Source organism: Thermobia domestica, chromosome 10 (genome assembly GCF_964235325.1).
Source record: "Thermobia domestica chromosome 10, izTheDome1.hap1.1, whole genome shotgun sequence".
NCBI classification, from domain to species: Eukaryota; Metazoa; Arthropoda; class Insecta; order Zygentoma; family Lepismatidae; genus Thermobia; species Thermobia domestica.
In genome coordinates, this window is record NC_137463.1 from 84318633 (window position 1) to 84338666 (window position 20034).

Below are 20034 nucleotides of genomic sequence, written 5' to 3' on the forward strand. Positions count from 1 at the left end.
TTTATCATAAAGAAAAAAATATAGACTATCGTGAGTATGCAAAACCTCATTTCAAAGCTATAGTCATACCGTAACTAGATAAAGCTCAGGAGGGCCAGGACCGTGTAGACACTGTTGACCGCCTAGAATACTGTTGGACCACAGGTAAGGTTCTTTCAGTTCTCATAAGTTAAAGGGCCGTAGTCTCCTCAGTAAAATATCCTAATTATCCCAATTTGGCGCTAAACATTCATCAGAACGTTACAAGAAAGTCCATAAATCTAGAACGAAACTGAAGGATGAGTAAAATGACTAACAAGGAAAATTATTGGTGTCACTCACCGATTTGAATGAAAGTTTGCACACTTGAGGGTGGTCTCCAAGCATAGACCCAAAACAACCATTTAATTTAGAAGAAAACATACTGCCAGGGAGATTTTAGGACAGCTGATTCAGAATCTGACGTCAAAATTACAAAATTCAAAATGGCGGATCCAATATAGCGATTACAATTATAAAATGTCTTCTGGTTTGAAGTTCTCTGCAATTAGCCAAGAACAATTATAGTTGGCAGGGATTACTGCGAGAAGGTTGCAGATCAATTTGAAGCCCCTTTCTCTACTCATTTTACTGGGATGCTTAATTAAAGTGAGGCTCTGCATCTCTCACTATAGTGTTTACAGAAACACAAACAGTAGAAAGTGCGGAACAGTCAATAAATCTATGACTCACAGCTGCATCATACAGCCTTTAATTTCTGAAAATGGTGTTCTGTTATCTCCGTTGTTAATTATTTTGCAGGAAAAGAATGGACTATTTGGCCCTATAGTCCAAAACAACCTCTTTTAATCTGAAAATGTCCTTGTGAAAGCATCAAATTCGGGAAAATTAACATCAGGTCTTGTGAGATCATGGTTTCAAGATGTTTTTCTCCCAATGTCTAATGCAAAGTCCATTTTGTTATTAGATTCGTGGAATGGTCACATTAATAAACTTTTCAACCTATTTTACAAACAAAAGAGTGCCTCAAAATAGAAATCATTCGGCACTAACAACTGGTAGAATTCAGTCTCTTGATGTGTTCGGTTTTATGCCGTGGAAAAACTTCTTGTGACATTTTACTGATATTGTCCTCTACGACTATAACAAAAATTTACATCTCCGTAATAATATAATTTAGATGCAAATCACTGATTCATAATCAGTTTTCTTCTCCCAAATTTGCAAATCTTATTAGATATGCGTGATACAAAAACAGTTATTTGGAAGAAGATTATGTTGCATTTTGTGATTTGTCACACTTATTGCTGTAATAAGGTGAACTTGTGTAATCAATGTTTATGCATCGTTATGCCAATATTTATTTATTTATTTATTTTCTTACGAAATATCATTACTGTGAAGTGTTTTCCAATGTTTCTTTTATTTTATTTTATTTTTTTTACGAAATGTCATTACTGTGAAGCGTTTTCTCAATAAATTCATAATTATAATAATTGAGAATATGTGGAAATCTAACATAGTGGGAGGCGAGTGGACTCACTATACATAAGCACCCCGAATAGGGAGAGGTGAAGAGACTCATTTTAATCAAACATTCCGTTAAAATAAAGGGGATTCAATTCAATATAAAGGGATTTCAAATTAGTTTGCAACTTTCTCGTAGTAACTCCTGCCAACTATAATTGTTCTTTGCTAAATGCAGAGAATTTCAAACCAGAAGACAATTTTGTAATTGTAATCACTATATTGGATCCGCCATTTTGAATTTTGTAATTTTCACGTCAGATTCTGAATCATCTATCCTGAAACGCCCCTGGCAGTATGGTTTCTTCTATATTAAATGGTTGTTTTCTGTCTATGTTTGGAGACTACCCCTAACGTTCAAAGGGTGGTTTCTACCCTTAAATCTTCACCATTGCCGAAACAAAACAAAAAAATACGTGTCGATTATTTTTCGATGTTCTATAAGTATGCAAAGTTTCGTTCAAATCGGTGAGTGACACTTCCGTAAGTCTCCTTGTAAGTGCATAATTATACTTTCTGATTTTAATTTTTCTTTGGTAGAAGGCTTCATGAATTTCCTATACTTCGTGCCTCTCCAGACTTAGTGCTGTTAATTTGCTTCTTTAAAATAAATTAAGAGAAAAAAGAAAAATGCTTATGAATTATTTCTTAGCTCAAATTACAGAATGAAACAGAAGTTTTTCTTAAAAGAATCTTTTTTTTTTTTTCTTGCAGGCAGCAGCAGATAAAGTCCGAGACACCTATTTCCCTGTCAAATTAGGATTTTCAACATTCATGAGAACATTTAATTTGAAACCTTTTATCCAGTTGACAGCCAGGGAATTCATTACGGGTTATGATGATAAACTATTTGACCTTGTGAAAGCTATACTTCCAAAAGGCAGTAAAGTTCCAATGACCAAGTTTGGTTTAATAACAAGGGTAATTATAAAATATTATTCATTAATCATTATTATATACTATACTATATTTACTGAAACACGAGAAAAGTACGGGACTATCCCGAAAGTAACAGATGTTTTGAAATAACAGAAAAAATAACAGAATGAAGAAACGAAATTTTATTACACACATTTGAGCAGTACACTCTTCAGCCATTTTTCTACGTAATCGCCATGCAAATTCAGACACTTATCATATCGTGGCACAAGCTTTTCAATACCGTCGCGGTAGAAATCAGTCGCCTGCGATTGTAACCATTGGCTTACAGCAGCATGCAGTTCGGCATCAGTATCAAAGCGTTGTGTAGCGAGCCATATCTTCATCGTTGGAAAGAGGTGGTAGTCGCTCGGCGGAAAATCGAGGTTATATGGTGGGTGATCGAACACCTCCCGTCCTAAACCATCCAAGAGCTCTTGGGTACGTTTGCCCGTGTGTAGACGTGCGTTGCTGTGAAAGACCAACAGCTTCGCGCTAAGATTTCCCCGGAGCTTGTTTTGAATCATGTGCCTGAACTTTCTCAGTGTTTCAAAATGCCTTCTAATCACACAACGCACCTCACAAGAGGCGAAATTTTCTATTGCAACGCACATTTAACATGTCACAAAAAGCACAATGAGATCGTCATAGTCTTCCATAGATGGCCATTTTCCATTGGGCTCGCTCGGGCTCGCGCTCACCTGTCTCAACTGGGCTCGCGCTCACTCGCGCTCGCGCTCACTTCTCTCAACTGAGCTCGCACTCACTCGGGCTCGCGCTCATCTCTCTGGATTGGGCTCGCACTCACTCGGGCTCGCGCTCACTTCTCCTAACTGGGCTCGCGCTCACTCGCGCTCGCGATCACTTCTCTGAACTGGGCTCGCGCTCATTCGCACTCGCGCTCATTTCTCTTAATTGGGCTCGCGATCACTCGGGCTCGCGATCACTTCCCTCAACTGGGCTCGCGCTCACTTGAGCTCGCGATCACTTCTCCCAACTGGGCTCGCGCTCACTCGGGCTCGCGATCACTTCTCTGAACTGGGTTCGCGCTCACTCGCGCTCGCGATCACTTCCCTCAACTGGGCTCGCGCTCACTCGGGCTCGCACTTACTTCTCTTGATTGGGTTCGCGCTCACTAATCTCAAGTGGGCTCGCGCTCACTCGGGCTCGCGCTCACTAATTTCATTGGGGCTCGGGCTCACTCGGGCTCGCGCTCAATTATTGAGCCCGAGCCCGGTTGAGCGTGAGTGCCGAGCTCACGAGTGTCGGGCTCGCGAGTTTGGACACCTATGATACAGACACGGACAATGACATGGAGAACCAGTCGTATTAACAAATGGTGAAACAAATCTTCAATTATGCGCTTATTCACCTAAAAATCACCTTCACTAACATGTCTGCTCACTAGAAGCGAATCCCCAGCGTGTACGTTAACATATACTTACGAGAGAATACCTATATCTCAGATTTTGAGTACAGTTTCAAAAGTTCATTTCCGTAAGCTGTAAAGGCAGTAATTGCTATGCTAATTATCACAAATTAAATGCAACTTTTGAGTTGCATACACACAAACTACCAGGGAATGAAGAGCATGTACTAACAAAGAGTACACTGGAAAATGAAATAACATGTTATAACAAAAATTAAAATAAGATGATAATCGATACAAATGTAGAGGATAAATATGGCATGTCCGAACTTCGCCAAGTATGGTGGAAGAAGCTATTTGTTTACTTCTTCTTGACCAACCGCTAAGAACATTTATAAATCCATATGTGGCTTTGTTATACGCAATTAGTACATTCAAATTCACGAACGATAACGAACTGAAGGGTACGAAGGTACAGTTGCAAGTAACAACCATAGTCATAATAATATAGTTCAACTAAACAACGTTGAAAATAGTGGATAATTAGGTTGTAAGTAGAAATGACCAAAACTGAATAGTTTGCATCGATCATTCCGAAGAAATTTGGAGTTACACTGAGCATAGTTTGGGGGGAAGCGAGCATCCCCGGTGGGTATACTTCAGCTAACTTCTTTGGGGAGAAAGAAAATGTGATTGAGGGGGAAAATCCCCCTCATCTCCCCCGGTAATTCGCACCCTATATATATATATATATATATATATATATATATATATATATATATATATATATATATATATATATATAGATAGATAGATAGATAGATAGATAGATAGATAGATAATTGGCTTAGGGCAATATAGTGCTAAGCCGCATTTGTAAAAACAAAATCTACCCGTTGCTGTTGACAAATTTGCAAAAATTGAGATTAGATGTCAGTAAATATCGTAAATGGTGTTCTTGCCTTCATTAATTTGTATTGTAGTGCAGCGATAAATTTCGTTTTTTTTTTTTTTTTTTTTTCGGAACAATACGTATAAATGTGGCTTAAAGTTATATTACTCCAAGCCCTTTATATATATGCAAATTAGTTGGAAACCTAGGGCCCGTAAAATAGTGTTTCTAATCAAGTCCCACGTCTTGTAAGTCCATTAGGTTATCTTTTCTCTCTCACTTGAAGAAAGAAAACTTTAATATTTTAACGGTGACTTCCCTCCGGAGCAGCCTCTACTTTTAATTATGTGTTTGCTGTTTGAAGGCATATTGTCCTGTTACAATACAGTAAATATGAACATTTCTTAATTTAAGTCAAATTTAAGAGTATTAAAACTGAATTTTTGAAATTGTGCGTTGATTATAGCCTGTAATTTGTTAAAAAAACACCTATCAAAGAAAATTACAAGTTAATGAAAGGTCAAGCAAGATGTTTGTGAATATGAAACTTACGTCATAATATCACTTTGAGTCAAGAAGTTATATATGATAAGCATAATGATAATGATAATGATAAGCATAATGTGGTTCTAGTTTTCGATTCATCTTTACATTTCTTTATGTATATAAATGCCAGTTTTTAAATCGCATAACATAACGGAAAAAATAGTAGCTACATTATATAAAATGAGGTAATTTTACGAACTGCATTAAAACAAGAAATACAATTATGTTTAAATATTGAGGTAGTTTGGGATCTCTTGCGTGTCAGATGTCAATTAACAGATTAATAATTTCCTTCTATAACAAGCAAGACTTTATTTTACATGAATTAAAGACCAAATACAAATTCAATTTATGCTCTTTCGCAGGAGACCAATCCGACAAGCTTGGAGCCTTATATAAATGACAGTGAGTTGGTGCAAATGAAAAATACAATTTACGGTATAAATGTTAATTTTCGATCCATGTTGTGTAGATGCTGGTCGATTACTCGACGAGATGCTGGTTGGTTGCTGACTGTGAGATGATCCTTGGTCCTCTCCCTTACCTTTTTAAATTGTATAAATTTTGTCAGTCAGACCCTGAGGTTCTCCATAACAGCCTTGTTTGTTCACTTTATTACCTTTTACGCTGCGTGACTGCCGGAGAACCTCATTAGTCCCCGATAAGTGTGACTGTTTATCCAAAATTCTTTTGTGACCTAATTTAAGTACACATACACATTTTTTTTTACATATAATTACTAGAAAACAATGTTAGTTATGCGACAAAAAACTTTTTTTGATATATTCCTTTTTGCAATATGTTGAGCTTTTTTTTTCTCAACTCATGCCATAGTTCCATTACAGTCCCCCACTGATGAGGAACTGTTCGTGAACATCACCGTAGTGTGTGTCACTCCTTTTTTTTTTCTCAACTCATGTCATAGTTTCATTACACAACTGTGAGTTGGAAAAAAAAAAGTGACAAACACTACGGTGATGTTCAGGAACAGTTCCTCATCAGTGGGGGACTGTAATGAAACTATGACATGAGTTGAAAAAAAAGTTAGCTCAACATATTGCAAAAAGGAATATATCAAAAAAGTTTAGTGAAATAACTAACATTGTTTTCTTGTAATTATATGTAAAAAAATGTATGTGTACTTAAATTAGGTTACAAAAGAATTTTTGAATAAACAGTCACACTTATCGTGGACTAATGAGGTTCTCCGGCAGTCACGTAGCGTAAAAAGTAATAAAGTGAACAAACAAGGCTGTTATGGAGAACCTCAGGGTCTGACTGACAAAATTTATACAATATAAAAAGGTAAGGGAGAGGACCAAGGATCATCTCAGCAACCAACCAGCATCTCGTCGAGTAATCGACCAGCATCTACACAACATGGGTCGAAAATTAACATTTATACCGTAAGTTGTATTTTTCATTTGTACCAACTCACTGTCATTTATATAAGGCTCCAAGCTTGTCGAATTGGTCTCCTGCGAAAGAGCATAAATTGAATTTGTATTTGGTCTTTAATTCATGTAAAATAAAGTCTTGCTTGTTGTAGAAAAAAAATTATTAATCTGTTAATTGACATCTGACAGGCAAGAGATCCCTAACTACCTTACTATTTAAACAATTATGTCAATTGACGAAGCTATCGTAAAATTTAGGATGTTTTGTGTTCTTTTTCTTTTTTTTCTTTTTCTTTTTTTTTTTTTTTTTTTAGCAATTAGTATATGATACCTCATTTGTCCGGAAGACGAGACTACATACCACTTAATCACATTAAATCAATATGAATATAAATGCCTGGTAACCCTTAGCTGTTTCGTTAGGTATGTGCTAAACTTCACTGTAATATGATCTGATAAATCCGTATGAAAATATTGTGACAAACAACACCAAAATCGAGTAGTGGCAAACTGAATGCTATCGTTTCAGAGTAGATTTCGAAAAAAAAAAAATAAAAAGACTTTAAAGGAAATATATATATATATATATATATATATATATATATATATATATATATATATATATATATATATATATATATATATATATATATATATATATATATATATATATATTAGGGTGGTCCTTAATTTTTGATTTCCGAATTTCTTTGGACTCACCCCCTAAAATGGTTCCATAGGACTAAATTAATCCAGGAGAAAAAAATAGCTTCATTGAACAATATTAAATGGTGCCCCAAGCGACCTACAATTTTGAATCCGATTACAGTACTGTAGAGGGCCGATGCCCGTCTACATCATCTGCATATCAAAATGCAGATGAGAGGCACATTTGCATATGTATATGTAAATAGGATAATTTGTGATTTAATTATTTGCTTAATATTAGCATATTCTGTGCATACTTATTGGATATTATTAATATTGATGTGTGAAACACCTAGCATAGTACGTAAATATTAATACAATATTGAATATATTGTATTTATTTCATTGTGTTTATTTCCATTTATAGGCTTATAAAATGTATTAATGGGTTGCAGATAATTACATCATTGTTGCATAATGCATAACTAACAGGGGATGATGGAAGATAATGAATATAAAGCAGAGATGAAGAATTAATTAAAAGAGGAAATGAGCAGAATCTATAAGAATCATACTTGATTTTTCTGAACGCTTGGAAAAGAGCTAGAGCTGAAAAAGTTTTTTTTTTTTCTTCTCCGACTGACTGTCGCCTATACTACAGGTTGGGAGGTCTATCTCAACTCAACACAGAAAGAAACACCTAGGATAGAAACTAAATAAGTATTGTATACCCAGGAAGTAGCCTATAGACTTCCGTTGGTGAATTTACACTGGGTTTGATACAATGTGTTGAAACACGGAGTTCTTATTGTTTAAAATGCCATAAACTTTTTCACGTCTACATGTGAAAATATTGGTTTCTATACGTGTGACTTCCACTGCATCTAGAATCAGCGTCTCTTCCTCCCCCCCTGTTCACCAAAAACCAGTAACCTGGCTAGCGAGCCTCTTGCTAGGTTCCCAGTAGGCAACACCAATTTGAAAATGTATACTTTAATTTGACTCATTTTCTGGTGTTTAATATTAATATTTACGTACTAAGCTATAATCGTTCTTGGAAAGACCGCATAAAAATCTGTTTATTTTTAACAACGTGTTTCCCTTATCGAACAAGACCACTTAGATCTTGTATTTGTGGAAATTATATAATTATCAATGATGTTTCCTTCAATCTCTCTCCAAGGAAGCATGGCTGCATTAGTAAGCAGACGGTTTGAACGACTGCCACAGTAATTGGGTAGAATGCTGCTTCTGGGAGAGATGTCAGTTAATAAATTGTATATATATGTAATCTTTGTATGTTAAACTTTATTTTTATGTGTAATATCATATGTTTCTGTATTTCATTCATATGTAACTAGCAAAGGAAAACAAATGTAGGCGGAAATCATCCATAGTTTCTGCTGTGAGCATTAAGCTTCCGTGTTGTCCGCTATCAGGGAGGGGCAGCACGTATCAGCCGAGAAAGGTAAAGTTGGCTACGGATGGTAGCTGGAAGAAGGGCATTGACACGGGAGACCACCCGCAATATTCGCCGCAAGGCATGAACCCTTTGTCAAAGGGTGGTGGAAGAAGCGAGTTTCTTCGTTTCCTGTGTTTTGCCCAAAACATATACTCGTTTTCCGTGGAGAACGGGGTAGTTGAAGCTAGACTCGTGAAGTAACAAGAGGTAGTTTTGCAGTGTTAAAGGAAGTCATCCGACTTCCAGTACAGAGTTCAAGACCCAGGACGCGGTGAGAACAATTTCGGTTCCCCGGGATTTGTCCTGTGAACTACAGTATCGCGAGTGAGTTGTTCAAAATTACTCAGAAGCACATGAAATAGTACAGTGACAAACAGTGTATAACTTAACTTATTTTAGTTATACGTCAGTGGTGCTATTCTCTTCAGTGATAATGGAAATTTAAATTCTAAATCATTCTTAACATTCATCTATCTCTGAGTGCTTAGGACTCTCAGTGGAGATCAGTACTCTAAAATCTCTTCACAACTCCCGTGTTAATATGGGACAATTTGCAGTTTCCCAATATGGGAGAAATATATATCGTTACATATCTCAATTAGAGATATAACGCCAAGGCTAGTACTGCTATTATACTAGGCCTGTCCTTGGACATTTTAGCACAAGGCTTACAAGTAACCATTTGCTTGTTTAAAATGGGAGCTACTGAACATTCCTTTACAGAATGCTTCACATTCAGTGTACCTGATTTTGTAGCAGAACATTTTCATGTGGTGGAATGATCATCTTGGAGGAGACTGTGTCAGTGAATTGGAACTTTGAGTACGTCGAGTAACAGTTTGGAACAGTGTATCAGCATTTAAAATTTTCTTTATTCTTATCTTTACTCGGAGGTTTTAAGTGACAAATAATAGTGAAATAGTTTTCATCAACAGTTTAATACATCTCTCCTCTAGAACTGTTAGAGACGAGAAACTAGATAATTATGAGGAGATAAAAATAATTGTATAAATATTTTCTATAAAAGTTTTTTTTTTATTTTTAAAGGTCAGACAGACCTTTTCAAGTTAGCAGTTTATTCTCATTCATTTATTTTTTTTTTTAGTGTGTTAAATATCAAATATATATCAAATAATAAGTTATGTGTTTCATGTGATAGTGCACTAAAAAGGTCAAAAGAAATAGTGTATAATGAGTGATATTATCTCATCTACTATGGTTGAGATGCCTGTTTTCGTCATGGAAAATAAATCTGTCAACTCTTACCGGAACAACTGTGTATTCAATTGCTGTAGGGTGAGTACCTGCACTAATGTCAATTTTGTTTCAGGAGTGTGATTCAAGGAGACAGTTTCCCCTTAATTGTGTATGTTGACCATCTCTCTGTATGGGGCTCAGAGAGAGAATACTGCCCAAAAAGAACAACTAACAACCATGAAATAGTGAGATCATTTACAGGCTGCTACCTGTAAAATTTAAATTATAGATTTTTTTTTTTTTTATCATAACTTTGAAACTTATTACGGACTCACTATTTATAGCATCCTGGAGCATGGTTGTTAGGCAGATGGCCCTGAGATCTGCTGTTTCAGAAATAATTAATATTTGCTCTACCGAATTCATAAGAGAGTGGCAGCCCTGACAGGAGAGAACCTAATCTCCAAGAGGGAATAAATAACTACGTTTATAGTATTTTTGATATTTGCATTTTATGTAAATCTTCAGTTAATTAAATATTCCCAGCCACTCTCCTTCACCAAATTTTTTTGTTTTTTTTTTTATTTATTGTGTTGGTGTCTTTAGGTAAATAGTAGCTTCGGCTCTGGCCACCTAGCACCTCACAAAAGAAGTGGCTACCCAGCTGCAGGGCACGATTCTTCACGCTTTTGCGCCACAATATTTGTGGCGCCTTCAGCGTTAAGGGCAAGTGAGTATAATCCCATATACTAAAATGGTCAACATACGGCTTGTGTTAAATTTCGGTATATGTTTGTTTTATCTCCCCGAAAATTTCCAAGAACGTAGGTGTCTTGTGTTTTTGAAATTTGTTTATGTTTGAATATTTTTGTCTTAACATTAATAGAGAATTCAGTTATTTTGAACTTTGGGGGGAAGAAATCTTGTAAGCCCGTTTGTTGTTTTTCTTAATGGTAATAACGCGAGCACAGGCTCGAAGAGTAAGAAACATGGATAACGAGTTCGTTTTTGAAGAGTTCGCTCAGAGAGCTGGGGAGCTCTCAGAGGATAGTAATGTTATTGACGCGCAGAGCGCTAGCGAGCGTCCCGTCAGCGTTGTGGGAGACGCTGATGCGGTGGATACCGTTCCGCCAGCCCACAGTCGGGAACCGGAAGTACCATTGTGGGAGGACAGGGAGGAAACCGCAGAAAATATAGAACAAAGTGTTAGCCCAGCCAGTAACACTAACAGGGGACTTGAGAACATAAATAACATGAATATTGCCGCTATGTTTGGGGAAATTTTACTAAAATTAGAAGAAAATAGTAGAAGTATTCGAGAAGATTTTAACACCAAATTAGAGGAAAGTACAAGGAGACAAGAAGAAAATAATCGAAGTTTAAAAGAGGAACTAAAGTTAGAACTAGAGGAAAATTCAAAAGGGCTGGAAAAATTAGAGAAAAAATTAGTAGAAAATGCACAAAGTTTAGAAAGAAAGTTAGAAAAGAAATTAGAGGAGAACTCCCAGGGAGTAGAAAAGGCTATAGAGTCAGTCAATGCTCGTCTTGAAAGGCGGTTAGAATCCATGACGTCCAGACTTGAGCAGAGTGAACGGGAACTGACCGAGCGACTGGAGATCACCACCGTAGAGCTTAGGGGGGAGATTGAAGGCACTCGGGAGGACCTAAATTCTCGTGTCACGGAATCCACTAGGAGACTAGAGGAGAACTACACCGAACTAGCTGACAGTGTTAGACAGGTCTCGTCTCGCGTCGAACAGACCACTCTAACCCTAAATAATCAGGTCAGGCGAGTGGAAGTGAATTTCGCTTCCCAACTAGCTAGGATCCGGGGGGAACTAGAGCAGGAAACGCCACTCGATGAGATAAGGTCAGAATGTAACGGCAGCATCCAACAGATGCAAGAGACCGTTCAGGACGTGTGTGCTCAGCTTGAGAAGAAAATGGAGGAGTGGAAGAGCTCCATCCAGAAGGAGACCAGTGAGGTTATAGAGGGGAGACTCGCTAACATCTCTGTCTCCAGCACACAGGAAAGACCAACGTCACAAAATGACATCTCGAGTCGCGATCTGCCTGGTTCTCAACCGGGGAACCTCGCTACATCCCGTGAGACAGAACCTGTCCCATCGACGTCTCGCTCATGCAATCATGAGACGAGACAACACCTAGCAACAGCCTTTGGACTAATACATAGGGATGTCACCTTACCAGTGTATTCAGGGAACGAATCTGAGACAGAAACATACAACTTTCTCCAAGATCTCGACCGGTACTTTGAGGTCACTGGAGTACCGGACGAGATGAGGCTCAGCTTCATACCGCGAGCGATCCGTAATACTTGCTACCAATGGTTTCAAGTGAACCGGAACAAGATCCATACATACGATGACTTTGTACACAACTTCAAACAGTGCTACCTGAGTGAAGAACGACTGGCAAATCTTAGGGCAACAATCCTCACCTCCCACTTCGACACTCGTGTACACAAATCCCCAGCAGAATATCTGCTGGATTTGTTACACAAAAACAGTATATTAGAGCCGAGGATGTCTGACGCGACATTGTTAAAGGTACTTCCGCGTCATTTCCCGAACTGGCTGTTTAGGGCGATAGTCTCTTCTCGCCCAAAGACAATAGCCGAGCTTCTAAATCTTGTTCAGGAACTGCAGTCGTCGATGACGAATCGCGACCAGTTCTTTCAGGGTAACCAGAGGAAAGGGGTCAACATGCTCCAAGTGAGCATCGAAAACGAGGACAATAACCCCTCTGGCCACAGTGGTAAACACGCTGCTCGTAAAAAGAATAGAACGAGAGAAAACCAGCGTCCTTACCAGAGAAAGAGACAGCAAACCACGAACCAAAACAACAACCACCAGCGATCCCCGCCTCGCCACCAGAGCAGCGGAAGTGGGTCGTCTGGCTGGTCACGTGGGGGGAACTCCCACTCCTCTCACAACAACAACGTTCGTGGAGCCCGAGGTAGGAGGGGAGGGATGCGCCAAACGGATAGACAGCAGGGAAATTCCTTCCGTCACGAGGACCAGGAAATCCAGCTGTTGGAGCACTATGACCGAGCGCCTCCTCCTACCAGTCAGAATCATAACATGACCAGAAATAACCAATCCTCTTCTTCTGCTCCCAGAGAATGAGGATGGTCCGCATGTACTTTGGACAACGTTAGGATGACTATGGAGAACACGAGTACATCTGAGTTGACAAATGAAAATTCCAAGTATGTGCGTAATCTAGAAGAAAATGTAGAAAATATTCAGTCATATGACAATACGTGTGAAACCGCAGTGAAAGAGATTTTTGACAATGTTGTAGGAAAAGAAGAAGAAAATTGTAATATTTGTTCAGATATAATAGCAAAGAAGCATTTTAGTGAAGGCATGTTCAAAAATAAGTTAACCTTGTTAAGTAGGACAGGAGAACACATTGATTTAGATAGGGCTGTATATGAAGAGGCCAATGGCATTTTTAAGAATTTATTTGATTCAAGTGATGAAGAACTACCCAGTAATAACGTCATCTCACTACCAGAGATTAATGTACTTTTGTTTGGATAGGAAGTTAATTCATTATTAGATACAGGAGCTACTTGTTCTGCTATCTCTAAAGAAATTTGGGACTCCGTCTCAAATAGCCACCCCACACCCGCATTTTTAAGTGCTAAGAATATACGGGTTACGTCTGCTTTCGGAAGTAAATCAGCGACGATCATAGGCCAGACGCTGTTAGTCATTCAGATACATGGGAAGGAATTTCATACATTAGGCATCATTATATCAGGTCTGAACAGATCTTTGATTTTAGGTTCCAACTTCTTTACAGAATCTCGTGCCGTGTTAGATTATGATACTGGCCTTCTACATCTCAAACATCCTCATGATGTAGAAGTCAAATTTAGATCTGTAGATTGCGAGACTGAGGATCTAGTAGTTCGATGTTTAGAATTGAATGGTGAGTGCGAGAAACCATATAGTTTCATTGAAGAGTTAGATAATTTTGAGTGTAATTTTTCCCCGTCAGATGAAGGACGGAAGGCCATACGGGTTAGCGCACAGGATGAGCATAAGACCTGCAGAGAAAAGGCTGCTCGCGCCCCGAACTTGGATGATGGGAGATTCCCAAGTGCCCAAGAAATGGCAGTTCATGTTTTCCCACCAGAAGAGTGGCGTAAAGTGAACACACGTGCCTCCCATTCAGATATAGAAGATTTTGTCACGAACTACACAGATCTCTCAGCCTCACAAAGAGAGAGTTTGAAAGCTGTTCTTTTAAAGCACCAGGCGCTTTTTGATATCAAGCCAGGTTGCATAACTAACTACGAGCACGAGGTTGGAGTAACGGACGAACGTCCCATAAAAACTAAATTGTATCCTTACCCAAAGAAATTCAGAAATTTAGTATCGAATGAAATTTCGCGTTGGGAGGCCTGGGGTGTGATCAAGAAGATGCCTACCGCTTTCATAAACCCTCTGGTAGTGACACCGAAGAGCGATGGACGTATTCGTGTCTGTATAGATGGCCGAGCTCTGGCTAAAATTTCAGGGGATCTCTCTGACAGACCTATGCCACCCCTATCTGTTCTCCAAGATATTTGCGACAACTCTTGGTTCAGCTGCGTGGATGCAACTGAGATGTTTTTACAAATTAAGGTCAAGGAAAGTGACCAGAAGTATCTTGGGTTCCTACATGAAGGCATTTCATATGTTTTTCAAAAACTACCGTTTGGGACAAAACAGAGCCTTGCTTCTTGCGTAAGAGCATTAGATATGATAATTGGATCAGAGGCTAGAGAGTACTGCGGCGCTTATGTAGATGATTTAATTCTAGCCGACAGGAGCTTCGAAGATCATTTGGTACACCTCGACAGAGTGTTGGGTTTACTCACTGCGGGCGGCCTAACTCTCAGGCTGAAAAAGTGCAATTTTGCGAGAAAATCACTTAACATACTTGGTTTCCATCTTTCGCAATCCGGTATCGGCAAAGATCCGGCGAAAGTGAAGGCGGTGTTAGATTTTAGGACACCACGGAACGTCAAGGAACTGCGTTCCTTCATTGGCTACTGCCAGTATTATCGTTGCTTTAGTAGGAAGTACTCGGAAGTTCTCCATCCGTTGTTCCAACTGCTAAAGAAGAATGTTAGATTCAAATGGGAACCTGTACACCAGGCAGCTATGGACAGGATTAAGCAGATCTTCCAGGAGGAAGTAGTTCTGAAAACCGTCCTGCCTGACAAGCAACTGATTCTCGAATGTGATGCGTGTGATATTGCGTGTTCTTCGCTATTGTACCAGCGTGATGACAATGATGACATCCGTGTCATTGCTTTTACATCACGTGTGTTCAATGCCGCACAACGCAACTATTCTATAACGGAGAAGGAATTTTATGGACTCATAGATGGCGTTGTTAAGTTTAAGCAGTACTTAGTTGGTACTAAGTTCATAGTACGCAGTGACCACCTTGCTCTTAAATTTATTCTCTATTGTAGACTTACAAACCAGCGTATCACCCGGTGGGCGATGTTACTCTCAAATTTCAATTTTGAATTCCAGTTTGTCAAGTCCAATGAGAATCTGAGTGATTATCACTCTAGGTACCCTCCTCACACAGAAGAAGACCTCAGTGTTGCACGGAAGCCTATCCTCCAGGAGTCGCTGATGTCCATCCTGACGGAAATTCCATGTGAGTTGAGGAAGATGATAGCCATACTACCGGAGATGCAGTCTTCAGATCCTGTCTATGGCAAGATCAAGAAAGACGTCGAAGAGAAGACGGACTCACCAAAGGTGAACGGTGCTTGTCACCGTTTTGAAGTTTTGAACGGGCGCTTATGCAAGCGTGACCGGGAAGGAGTCCGTATTTGCATCCCAGAAGTGTTAGTAGTTCCACTGCTCGATTATTACCATTCAGATCGAGGGCACCTGTCGGCCAGTAAACTACTTCCACTTCTAACAGAATTCTTCGTATGGCCAAAGATGAGAGCAAGTGTGAGGCGTTTTTGTGCTTCCTGCGAACTGTGCCAGAAAAGCAACCCCCCTCAATGTTATCGTCCGGGACCACTGAATCCCGTGGTAGTTGAGAAGCCAGGCTATTTGGTCTGTGCTGACTGGTTAGGGCCTCTAACCAAGGGAATTGGGGGAGTCCACTACGTATTAGTATTTTATGATGCTTTCTCCAAACTAATAGGATTGTATGCATGCAGAAAGGCAAACACTACCACTGCCATAAGGAAACTCAAGGAGTATCTGAAGGTTAATCCTAGAGTGGAACTAGTCTTAACAGACAGAGGGTCACCTTTCCAGTCTAACCGCTGGAAAACAGAATTAGCAGATCTTGGTATCAGGCACATCACTTCGACGCCATATTATCCGCAAGGAGAAATGGCAGAGGTAGCTGTCAAGGCTACAGTACGTTTGCTACGTAAATTGTGCCATGATAACCAAAGATTGTGGCCCAAATACTTGGAAAAGATAGAGAAGTGCTTGAATTCCGCCAAACACCTGACCACTGGCGTGTCAGCCTTTGAGTGCCACTTTGGACAGTCTATGTCAAGAGACATAGCCAGGCTGTTTGATATCCCAGAAGTGGATAAGCGCCATGACGTGCAGTACTATGTAGAAATTGCTAGAAAGAACCATAAAAGGAATGCTGCTGCACGAAAACGCAATTTTGACAAGTCACACCGTACTGTAGAGTACAAAGTGGGTGATCTTGTGCTAACTAGAGTTTTCCCCAAGTCGGATGCTCTAGCAGGTGTATCGAAGAAGCTCTTGCTCTTGTACTCGGGACCGTGGCAGATTGTCGCCGCCACTGGTCGAAACATGTACACACTAGGGGATCCAGCGACTAAAGAAGTGAAGATGACAAGGAATGCGTTTCTATTGAAACCATACATCTCTAGAGACGAGAAGGATCAAAGTGGTACTGGTACATAGAGAAGACACAAATCACACATATATGCATCACGCAACCGGAAGTGACAACTAGTGTATATAGTGATAGTGTTAGTGTATATTTCAGTGTATTAGTGTAAGTGTATGTATTGGGAACTTATGTCATTCATTTTCATGTAATTCAGGGAACACTGAATTCTCTTATTTAGCTTTTGATTATTGTTTTGCATTTATTATGTTTATTGTGTGTTTAACAGTGTTTTATATTTTTTTTTTAACCTTGGATGTATTGTGAAATTCTAACATTTCAGGAACAAAATGTGCCCTCCGTATGATCTACGTCCTGTACTAGAAAGTACAGCACCTAGAATCATAGGGGGGAAATTTATGTAGAGGGCCGATGCCCGTCTACATCATCTGCATATCAAAATGCAGATGAGAGGCACATTTGCATATGTATATGTAAATAGGATAATTTGTGATTTAATTATTTGCTTAATATTAGCATATTCTGTGCATACTTATTGGATATTATTAATATTGATGTGTGAAACACCTAGCATAGTACGTAAATATTAATACAATATTGAATATATTGTATTTATTTCATTGTGTTTATTTCCATTTATAGGCTTATAAAATGTATTAATGGGTTGCAGATAATTACATCATTGTTGCATAATGCATAACTAACAGGGGATGATGGAAGATAATGAATATAAAGCAGAGATGAAGAATTAATTAAAAGAGGAAATGAGCAGAATCTATAAGAATCATACTTGATTTTTCTGAACGCTTGGAAAAGAGCTAGAGCTGAAAAAGTTTTTTTTTTCTTCTCCGACTGACTGTCGCCTATACTACAGGTTGGGAGGTCTATCTCAACTCAACACAGAAAGAAACACCTAGGATAGAAACTAAATAAGTATTGTATACCCAGGAAGTAGCCTATAGACTTCCGTTGGTGAATTTACACTGGGTTTGATACAATGTGTTGAAACACGGAGTTCTTATTGTTTAAAATGCCATAAACTTTTTCACGTCTACATGTGAAAATATTGGTTTCTATACGTGTGACTTCCACTGCATCTAGAATCAGCGTCTCTTCCTCCCCCCCTGTTCACCAAAAACCAGTAACCTGGCTAGCGAGCCTCTTGCTAGGTTCCCAGTAGGCAACACCAATTTGAAAATGTATACTTTAATTTGACTCATTTTCTGGTGTTTAATATTAATATTTACGTACTAAGCTATAATCGTTCTTGGAAAGACCGCATAAAAATCTGTTTATTTTTAACAACGTGTTTCCCTTATCGAACAAGACCACTTAGATCTTGTATTTGTGGAAATTATATAATTATCAATGATGTTTCCTTCAATCTCTCTCCAAGGAAGCATGGCTGCATTAGTAAGCAGACGGTTTGAACGACTGCCACAGTAATTGGGTAGAATGCTGCTTCTGGGAGAGATGTCAGTTAATAAATTGTATATATATGTAATCTTTGTATGTTAAACTTTATTTTTATGTGTAATATCATATGTTTCTGTATTTCATTCATATGTAACTAGCAAAGGAAAACAAATGTAGGCGGAAATCATCCATAGTTTCTGCTGTGAGCATTAAGCTTCCGTGTTGTCCGCTATCAGGGAGGGGCAGCACGTATCAGCCGAGAAAGGTAAAGTTGGCTACGGATGGTAGCTGGAAGAAGGGCATTGACACGGGAGACCACCCGCAATATTCGCCGCAAGGCATGAACCCTTTGTCAAAGGGTGGTGGAAGAAGCGAGTTTCTTCGTTTCCTGTGTTTTGCCCAAAACATATACTCGTTTTCCGTGGAGAACGGGGTAGTTGAAGCTAGACTCGTGAAGTAACAAGAGGTAGTTTTGCAGTGTTAAAGGAAGTCATCCGACTTCCAGTACAGAGTTCAAGACCCAGGACGCGGTGAGAACAATTTCGGTTCCCCGGGATTTGTCCTGTGAACTACAGTATCGCGAGTGAGTTGTTCAAAATTACTCAGAAGCACATGAAATAGTACAGTGACAAACAGTGTATAACTTAACTTATTTTAGTTATACGTCAGTGGTGCTATTCTCTTCAGTGATAATGGAAATTTAAATTCTAAATCATTCTTAACATTCATCTATCTCTGAGTGCTTAGGACTCTCAGTGGAGATCAGTACTCTAAAATCTCTTCACAACTCCCGTGTTAATATGGGACAATTTGCAGTTTCCCAATATGGGAGAAATATATATCGTTACATATCTCAATTAGAGATATAACGCCAAGGCTAGTACTGCTATTATACTAGGCCTGTCCTTGGACATTTTAGCACAAGGCTTACAAGTAACCATTTGCTTGTTTAAAATGGGAGCTACTGAACATTCCTTTACAGAATGCTTCACATTCAGTGTACCTGATTTTGTAGCAGAACATTTTCATGTGGTGGAATGATCATCTTGGAGGAGACTGTGTCAGTGAATTGGAACTTTGAGTACGTCGAGTAACAGTTTGGAACAGTGTATCAGCATTTAAAATTTTCTTTATTCTTATCTTTACTCGGAGGTTTTAAGTGACAAATAATAGTGAAATAGTTTTCATCAACAGTTTAATACATCTCTCCTCTAGAACTGTTAGAGACGAGAAACTAGATAATTATGAGGAGATAAAAATAATTGTATAAATATTTTCTATAAAAGTTTTTTTTTTATTTTTAAAGGTCAGACAGACCTTTTCAAGTTAGCAGTTTATTCTCATTCATTTATTTTTTTTTAGTGTGTTAAATATCAAATATATATCAAATAATAAGTTATGTGTTTCATGTGATAGTGCACTAAAAAGGTCAAAAGAAATAGTGTATAATGAGTGATATTATCTCATCTACTATGGTTGAGATGCCTGTTTTCGTCATGGAAAATAAATCTGTCAACTCTTACCGGAACAACTGTGTATTCAATTGCTGTAGGGTGAGTACCTGCACTAATGTCAATTTTGTTTCAGGAGTGTGATTCAAGGAGACAGTTTCCCCTTAATTGTGTATGTTGACCATCTCTCTGTATGGGGCTCAGAGAGAGAATACTGCCCAAAAAGAACAACTAACAACCATGAAATAGTGAGATCATTTACAGGCTGCTACCTGTAAAATTTAAATTATAGATTTTTTTTTTTTATCATAACTTTGAAACTTATTACGGACTCACTA

General features: G+C 38.6%; 1 protein-coding gene across 1 annotated transcript in view; it reads left to right on the forward strand.

Moving 5' to 3' along the window:
• LOC145661530 (scavenger receptor class B member 1-like) overlaps positions 1-20034 on the forward strand; it is an 81345-nt gene that overhangs the window by 15597 nt on the left and 45714 nt on the right. The window contains exon 3 of the mRNA XM_081726850.1: positions 2221-2427. Within this exon, the coding sequence (XP_081582976.1) occupies positions 2221-2427 (207 nt within the window). The remainder of the gene's footprint in view (positions 1-2220; positions 2428-20034) is intronic.